This window comes from Diceros bicornis, chromosome 24 (genome assembly GCF_020826845.1).
Source record: "Diceros bicornis minor isolate mBicDic1 chromosome 24, mDicBic1.mat.cur, whole genome shotgun sequence".
NCBI lineage: Eukaryota > Metazoa > Chordata > Mammalia > Perissodactyla > Rhinocerotidae > Diceros > Diceros bicornis.
Genome location: NC_080763.1, coordinates 34,963,282 through 34,972,448, shown reverse-complemented (window position 1 = coordinate 34,972,448; position 9,167 = coordinate 34,963,282). Strand labels below are relative to the sequence as shown.

General features: G+C 37.5%; 1 protein-coding gene across 4 annotated transcripts in view; it reads right to left on the bottom strand.

Annotated features, from left to right (window-relative positions):
• Positions 1–1,134: 1,134 nt before the first annotated feature.
• ZC3H14 (zinc finger CCCH-type containing 14) overlaps positions 1,135–9,167 on the bottom strand; it is a 41,582-nt gene continuing 33,549 nt past the window's right edge. Inside the window, exons 12-17 of one of the 4 annotated variants that reach the window (XM_058567509.1) lie at positions 8,246–8,478; positions 4,572–4,692; positions 3,314–3,450; positions 2,921–3,012; positions 1,984–2,090; positions 1,135–1,412 (exon numbers count right to left, since the gene is read on the bottom strand). In XM_058567509.1, coding sequence (XP_058423492.1) covers positions 1,406–1,412; positions 1,984–2,090; positions 2,921–3,012; positions 3,314–3,450; positions 4,572–4,692; positions 8,246–8,478 — 697 coding nt within the window. In that variant the 3' untranslated portion in view covers positions 1,135–1,405. The remainder of the gene's footprint in view (positions 1,413–1,983; positions 2,091–2,920; positions 3,013–3,313; positions 3,451–4,571; positions 4,693–8,245; positions 8,479–9,167) is intronic. The other 3 variants (XM_058567510.1, XM_058567511.1, XM_058567512.1) reach the window with 3 other exon arrangements.

Here is a 9,167-nt window from a genome sequence, read left to right as displayed (position 1 = left end):
CTTACAAAATGGTTTAATAACTGGTTAATTCTTTCTTCTCTCAATGGAAAAGCAGTGGCCACAAGACAACAGATTGCTGGTTTTACGCTCTTAAACATGGACTTTTACAAACGTGGTTTTATTATCCCTTGGGTATATTACTAAGCAAGTCAATGAACTTTTTTTTTTATAATTAGTTTAATTTGGTCCTGAGAATGTCTAAGTCTTTATTATCCCTTTTGCATTAATTCATTCTTTTCTAACCAACTTTAAGCTTTACTTTTTAAGAAACTACTATACATCAAGTCTTTAAAATCAGTGATCAGTTTGTTATTTAATTCTAAAGCATTTGACACTTCTTGCCTTAACAATTTTAAAAACCATACACACAAAACTCTGTATTTTAATTCAGTAGTCCAAAAGTTTAGTCCTATTTTGCAGTTTACCCATCTGATCTCTGTAATTATATAGTCTGTCATTTAAAATATACTACTTAAATCTAATTTTTACATTTAAAAAATTATCTTCAGTAATTATATTTTCTGTGGAGTTATTTCTGAGAATGTTTTTTCAGAATGTGAGAATATATATGTATAGCTATAATCTTGTGAGTGTAAAGTCTGTTTTCTGATACCTTATGTATATACTTGTAAAAAACTTTGTATAATTTTGTGATCATGTAGTTCCCCAAAATATTTCTTTAAAAAGCATATGTTAATAGTAAATGAAAGCATTTTAAGGAATTGTTCATATTTTTTGCCCTTGCCATTCCAACTTTTCACCCTACATGCCCATCTCACTCATCCTTTCCCAGAAGGTGAGGGATTAGCTATTTGGGAACCTTGTAGCAAAGCACCACTTAACCCAAGAAGCCTCTAGTATCATGCTTTTCAAACTAAATTCACCTAAAATTAAAAAGTGGGACTGAATGACTAAGTAGCCTCAGCATCTTTGGCCACTCCTGTTTTCACAATGGATTATGAACATTATTATGCAATCCTTGGGAACACTGAAAGCAGCAATCCAATATTTGGAATAAGGACACTCCCCTCACTACATCTCTATACACACAGCAACACTGTAACCCCACACTGGATTATCAGTACTGACAATGATATCACCACATTGTAAATGCTGATACTTGAAACAGCTGTGTACAACCACACCTCAAATGTTTTAATAGAATTTAGCTTTTCCTTAAACTGTCTTTTCATAGTCAAAACAAACAACAAAAAACACCCAATGTTAAAACCACTTAATAAACTTACAAACTTGAAAAATTAAACACTTCAAATAGGCAATAAACTTCATATTGTGAAAGCAATATATTCCAAGTTTCAAAGATTTGACAAGTTCTGTAGAGTATCTTTCATCAGTAGATGGAGACTTTCAAACCCCATGATCTTCTGCCAGGAAGGACTGGGTGTCATTCACTGAAGAAACAAAACCAAAATTTTTTTTAACCAACTGCTTTGCATCCATATATATACCATATACCTCGCTAAGAAGTTGAGTATTTTCAGACAACAAATACTTGTTCTACAGACTACAGTATAAATATCATATAATTGAATTATTCTTTTAAAAAATATAAGGTACATCAAATATAATGACAACATATATAATTAAATTGATAGGCTGAACTAAAATATGCTCAAATGTCCTTTCAATGTTTTACAATTACTAATGTCTAAGAAAACTGATGTGAGATTTGTAAGCAGTATAATTCTTGAAGGCCTTAGTATATGTTCACATAGTATATGTTCAGAAGTTAAAAAAGAAAAATCTGATTTGGAGATGATCTAGGTAAATAAGCAATTGCTGGATGAAACACAACTTGGTTTACGTAGTAAATTGTTTTTCCAAAGGACCCATGTATAATTAAACAGCAGAGAAGAATCAAAGTGATAGTTTCTCCCAAGTTTGTGTGCTTATAAATTTAAGAAGCTTACATATTAGAAAAGTATTTGAAATGACATTAGAAAAACTAATTTTAATCTTTACCTGGTTTGAGGTCGAATCCACTTCAAGGCATGTCGTGGTGGTACAGTAATGGTGGGATGATAAAATGTGCAGTCAGGTCTTGTACACTGAGTGTTAAATCTACAGTGCTAAAGAGAGAGAACAGAGTTTCAAAGCTAATACAAAACAAACACACAGCAACGTGAGATGACAGTAACCAGCTCATTCTAACGTTAACGGAGCAAGACATACGGACTGTAACGTTGATTTTACTACTATTGAAGCCTTGAAAAACAAACCACCACCTAAGACACAAAATCCTAGCCAAAGAATAATAGCAAGTTAAATTTCAAAAGGAACCTTAGCATAAAATAATACAAGCTGCTTCTTATCAACATAATAATCACCCTGCACATCTGACCCAGCACCCCTTACGTTCTTCACTGAGCACCCTCATCTATGGCCAACTGCAGTCATAGGAAGTGAAGGCCTTTCCTATGGTCTTCAGGCTGCTATTTTAGAGAGGAGATCATTCACTCTGAGCAGGTAAACAGCTGGAGATACATCAACCAATCTTCAGTACACAGTTAAAACCAACAGTACAAGTTTGGATGGTATTAAGCAGTACTACTGGATTTCATCATCTCAGTTCTGGCATGAGAAGGGGGGGAAAAAACCCACCCACATGCTTAGGGGCAGAGAAGAATGGAAACTGACTAGCAAAGGTGAGCTTCATTCTCCTAAGAGCGTAGGATACTAACATCAAATAGTTTCAGATTACTTGGCCTAAGGGGCCAGACAGGGGCTTAGTTAAGACAACTAAGAGTAACTTGAAGGTCTTAAAGAGCATAAAGTTAACTCTAACAAAAAAGTTAAACTGGAAAAAAAAAGAGAATACACTGAATTTGCTAGTGATCTTCCAGGTCTCAGAACTGAGAAGTTATTACTAAATTCATTTTGGGACAATGAAAGTTCTTACTTTTGGATGATAGAAAGGACATTCCATTTTCTTACAAGCAGGGAAGTAACGGCAGAGCTGACTACTAGAAGGTGGTGCTGGTGTTGTAACTGCTGACAAAAATAAGGACAAAAACTGATCAAATTTATTTGGCAAAATAATTTTTAATGCAGTCTGATGTTTTTATGGGAACCATTTTTAAATTAAAATACAATAAGGAAGTTTATATAGTCATTAGTCAAGAAAAAATACTTCAGAATACTATAGGATAGGCACATTTACTCTTTAAAACCTGGTTAGATTAACTGATTGTGGCACAATGATTTCTAAAACTATTCCTTTTTAACTCAGTTTATAGTCACAAAATGTCATTCTCCATTTTTTACCCAAATGTAATAGTGTACAGTCACTAACCTGGTTTTGGAGGCAGTACTGGAATTCTTCTACTCATATGAGTGAAGGGACAATCTGGTTTAGTACATTTTGCATCATATTTACAATTTGGATGAACAAACAAACATTTTTCAGCAAATTTACAATTGGGGAAGGCTCTGAAACAAAAAAAGCGTTTATTATTCACATTTAATCTTCTCATTACATTATTAGTTTTTTGTAGAGAGGCTCCTTATACTCTATCACTATTTTGAGAAACACAGAAGTAACAGAAAAAAGAAAACTCTTTTTATTTATTTATTTTTTTGGTGAGGGAGATTGCCCCTGAGCTAACATCTGTGCCAATCTTCCTCCATTTTTCTTTTTGTATGTGGGACGCTGCCACAGCATGGCTTGATGAGCGGTGTGTAGGTCCACGCCCAGGATCGGGATCTGAACCCATGAACCCTGGGCTGCTGAAGCGGAGCACGCAAACTTAACTACTACGCCACTGGGCTGGCCTCCAGGAAACTCCATGTTTAAATGAGGCCAGATATCAAAATAGGACACAACTGTCTATTCCAAAGCCTGGGGTAATAACAGATTTTCAACTCAAGCCAAGCCACCATGAAAGATAGAAGGGTTTGTTGTGATGATAACACCACTCATTCTGTAATTAAGGTCTACGTTTGCAATATTCTATGAAGTAAACTCAATACAGTGAATATAATATGCGTGCAAGGCACCCTGCTACAACCAAGAGACTCACCCCACAGTCTCCCTATAGCTACATCCATATTATTCTCACATCAACATTTCCTCAAAGAAGTTAAAACATGGAGAGATTCCACCTATAAGATCAAAAAAAATTCTAAAAGCCATCCTCAAAGCTCATTCCATTGAACCAGCCAGCTAATAAGGAAAAATTATACCCAAGTCCAAAATGTCTTATTACCTATAACTAACTTTTTCCCCAATGCCTTAAAATCTATGTATGTATGAACACAATGCATACAAACTGGGGCAGTTATCATATACCTATCTCCTTAAATGTACAGAATCCTCAAGGAAACCCAGAAATGTCAGTATCTCATAGATATGAGACACAAAGAAGCCCCCTCCCATCTCCCCAGCCCCCAACACACACACACATACACAATACGCTCTTCTGTGGAGGGCCATGGAAGTGTCACTGCATTTAGTTACAAAACTCAAACTTGTCCATAGAAAAGAAAAAACAAAATAAGCTATAACAAATAGAAATTAACCTGAAAACCAGAATCTGTTTACTGCTACTCACTTGCAAGGTGAAACAGGATGATGGTAAGCACACTCGTCCCCATTTTTACAGGCAGGCCAGTACTTGCAGCGCTCCAACAGTTTTTCTGGTTTCTGTGCCACACTCAGCTCACTCATCTCAGCTACAAAGGGAAAGGAATGAAAAGTATCTCATTAATTATAATCAATTCAGTACATGGCACCTTCATAAATTTCCCTCAAAACCAGTCTTAAAATCTTACATTCTTCTATGTCTACAGTCATACAAGATAAATGAGTCCAAATAATCTGATTAACACTGACAACAGAATCCTGTAAGAGTCCCAGGAAGCACATTCTCACTGCGAAAAGTAAAGTGGACAGTGATGCTGCAACTAGAGCCAAAGATCTCATTAAAAAAATCCAATTCTCAAAATTATTTCAGAGCTGAATTAAATATAAAAGGGAGAGAAGAATGTCAAGAAAGGAGCCAATGAAATGAAATGGAAACTGAAAACACAAGGTGATAAAGAATGTGAACTCATTCTCATACTCAGGTAAGATTATGAGTGGTCCAAACACAAAAGCGTTCCCACTTGCTCAGAGATACGCAGTTTTCTACATCCAGGTGATAAACTCACATCAGCGTCTACAAAGCGAGGAAAAGACTTGAGCCTGAAATGGGTCACAAATGTCATTACCTACAGGGCCCGGCAGATCACCCAACAGAGTGAGCTTGGCTGGGTGTGAGATGATCAATGGCAGAAAGTCTCGGTGTGGAAGAAACAAACGGAGGTGAGGAAGAGCTAACCAGAGAGCAAGCACGTGCCCCATTCCCAGGGCTCACTGCCACTCCACTCACTAAGTTGTGTCCAATTACAATGTCAGTTACTATGACATGGGAAAGTGGGACCTGTGTTGCTAGGTTGTCTCCTGATTCAGAAAGCCAAAAATCTTTTCATATAACATCTAAATTTTAAATATGTAACAACTAATTCAAATTTGAAACACAGAATAAACCAAATAAAATTATACCTGAAGGCCATAATGAGCTGCCAACTTCTGGCCCAAGACACACTAGCCAATAAAAAATAGCATCATGGCTGGTGCATATCATGGTTCGTATTCACGTTAATGAAAGCACTCTCACTTCAACCACATCCCTCTAGTCCTCTTGCCTGATGCCTGGCCATTCAAATTTGGCTGTGTAACTTACTAGCTGAGCTAGACACTTTGGGCAAGTGTTATCTAACATCTCTGAACTTCAGTTTCTTTATCTATACAAAGAGAAAATAATGTCTTCCTTAGAGTTTTATGATTAAATGGAAACGAGAACGCAAAATAGGCAACCAGTCAAAACCTAACAATGCAAGCAGCTAGTGTCTGAGTACTTATGTTCCAGTGACCCAATCTCAGTCTCATTATAGAACAATCCAGTCCTGAAGCCCAGGAGCATCATCAAAGAGCTATTATGACTGTGCCTGATATATAAACTTTCCATGCTACTTTAAAAATAGTAAGAGTCATTATTTATCTCCAAGATATAAAAGCATCCTTAGTCTCAAATAAAATCTGGTAGGGCTGGAAGGAGCAGTTTTCTCCAACTTTAAATGGTGTTCATGTCATCCCTGTAAAGAAAATGTGTCTTCTCCTCCTAAAAAACATACTTTAGACTATATATATATATGAGAACCCAGGCCAAATGAAAGAACAGAATACCCAAGGGCAGACTGGCTGGAAAATGGAGTAAGGTAGCTAGATACTCACGCGCAATATTAAAGAAGCTGAATACTTTACAAGGAAACTTCATCTTTCTGATGGACGTGTTACGTCATATACACAAAGGTCACGACTTTGGTTTTCTCTAACATTTACTTCATAAGCTATTAAAACTTTTCCTGTTTAAGAGGCAAAGTCACTTTTTATTGCAAGCTATAAAATCTATGTTGCCATATAATGGCCACTGGGGGTGGCTTAAAATGGAGGCTACTGTTGGTAGCATCCTTAAAACAGTGGACAAAAAGTCACCAAAAGCAATTACAAAGTTTCAAACCCCCTGCTTGCAGGGGGAAAGCAAAAGAGACCAGAGCCTCTCTGTGACTGTTATTCAAGAGTCCCTCTGGCCTCCCTTACATTCTAACTACTACAAAGCTTCATGCTTGAGCAGCAGAAACATTGAGTCTCACATCAAAGCAATGGTAAAGGAAGCTCACCACCTGTCACAGTTGTCTCCATAAATGGTCACGGCTTGTTTAACCCAGGCGAGAATTTTTACTAACATGTTGTTTAGAGTGTCATGGCTATGACATACATGCCAATAAAGCCCAAGGTGGATGATGACATTTAACAAAACTAGACCTTAACATACCAAAAGTTAAGCTACCAAACTGAAAACCAAAGTAGTAAAAACACCAGAATTTTCTCATATTTTAGACAAAATACACAGGGTCAAGAAATCTGCCCTGCCTGACTACTGCAGTTATTACCACCTTTGTTACCATTTTAAAATTTTTGTTCTTTCCGATAAGGTCAGATTTTCAACTCTCTCTACCAATCAAAACCATGACATTACATAACTGACCAGCAGAAAAAGCATTCCGTTCAAGATAACAGTGATCTCTCTTCACTCACTCATCATCTCCCTCTAAAGGCTAATGTATTTTTAGTGACTAAAAAAGGTATTTAACATATTTTCCTATCTCTGCCAAGAAGAGGATTACTCTGGAAAATTTTCAAAACCCCATTACTGTTTTTTCTTTGATATTGTTTCATTTTTAAGATTCACCAATTGTCTCCCCTGCCAATGAAGGTGTTTCTAAAAATTTTAGAAGGTATGAAGAGCATGATTATCATTCTCTATCACTAATGAAAACGACCAGTGGTGCACCTGCCACTGGCATGCAGCGAGAGAAGCAGCAGTAATGGGAAAGGTTCCTCTGCCTAAAAGCAGGCCGATATAGGAACTGAATTCCTCTGATTTCTACTGAATACTTAACTCTTCAGAATTAATTAATTTAGGGCAGCCCCGTGGCTTAGTGGTTAAATGCGCACGCTCCACTGCTGGCGGCCCGGGTTCGGGTCCCAGGCGTGCACCGGCGCTGGGGCCGCGTCCCACATACAGCAACTAGAAGGATGTGCAGCTATGACATACAACTATCTACTGGGGCTTTGGGGGAAAAATAAATAAATAAATAAAATTATAAAAAGAATTAATTAATTTAAACATAACGTCTTTTTTCAACTGTCAAGAAGTATTTTGACAGATTAGGTGAGAAACTCCTTTCAAGAGAACTTCACTGAGGTAGAAATAGCATCAAAATCAAAATTCATTTTTCTGTCAGGTTAATTACAAGAGAGATTCTTGCTGGTAGAAAGGAAAAGTAACAAGTATAGTTTTTCTAAAAAAAGAAAGGTAAACAAGGCATCAAGAATGATGGTTTATCCTTTAACAAGCATAATTAAGAGGTATTTCTCGGCTTCCTTGGCTGAATCCCATTTTAACACTGGAATAACAGCCCACATACGAAACACAGACAGAAAAAATAGTCTCAAATTTAACTGGTCATTTTGTCTGAAAGAACAAACAAGGCCGCTACTGAATTATAAATAAAAGCAAGGCCTCCAACAAATATTCATTCAAGGTAGAGACACATGTCAAAGGAAATTCCTTCACAATGACAGAACCCTGAAAAGGGAAAATCTGCGCTCTCAACACACCGTTTGAAAAACTACCATTTGGGTCATCAAGCTGCCTGCTCATCAAGTGCAACTGCTGTGGGTGGAGGAGACCTCTGAGTCCCTTGTTTGAGGCTGCAGTTTGGTTTACAGGTTTCATTCCTTCAAAGCACATGTCCTCCTCTTGATCTGACATGTATCCTGGGGGGCTGGGGACACCATCCAGCGTCACTATAAACTTGGGACTTGCAGGTTTATCTGGTTGTACAAGATCTCTGCCAGACAGATAGAAAACACCATAGAATTAGGGAAACAAACACAAAAAGCTGAGCCTCCTAGTGCTCTGCAGCAGAACTATCACTCCCTTACTTGCTCTGCGGTTTCTTCAGTAAAAAAAGACTTGGTAGGACTTCCCGGTACAGCATTAGTGGATTCCTGCTAACACACAAGGCTACAGCCAATCACCACAGCATCATCACCAGTGACTCTCCAGGCTGCACTAAGGACAATCTCCCCTCAACCCGGACCCCCATCGTCCAGGTGATCCTTGTAGGGTCACATGGAAATAAACTGAAAAACCAGCATCTACGCTCAGAACACAAGAGCCAGCAGTTCTATACTTACACTAATTTTATTATTTGTATGTTCGTTCCTTTATAGGACAATTTAATCCATTTTCTATGGGAACAATCACCCCAACCCAATGTGCTAACTCTGTCCGGAGAGATTTCATGATTTTGATCACCTGACTTTTTAAATTTCATTTCCTGGAGGTGCATAAAGAAAAGAATCTTATTAACAAAGCTAAATCATACACTGACTTATCTGTAAAATAATGGATTTCTGAACAAGAAAGATGACTCGAATTTTTGAAAACTGAATTTGGCTTATTATACCATCACCTAACTAGTGAATCAACAAAAGCAGTCTACACTGGGGGCCAGGAAGGGGAGGAGGGAAGCTG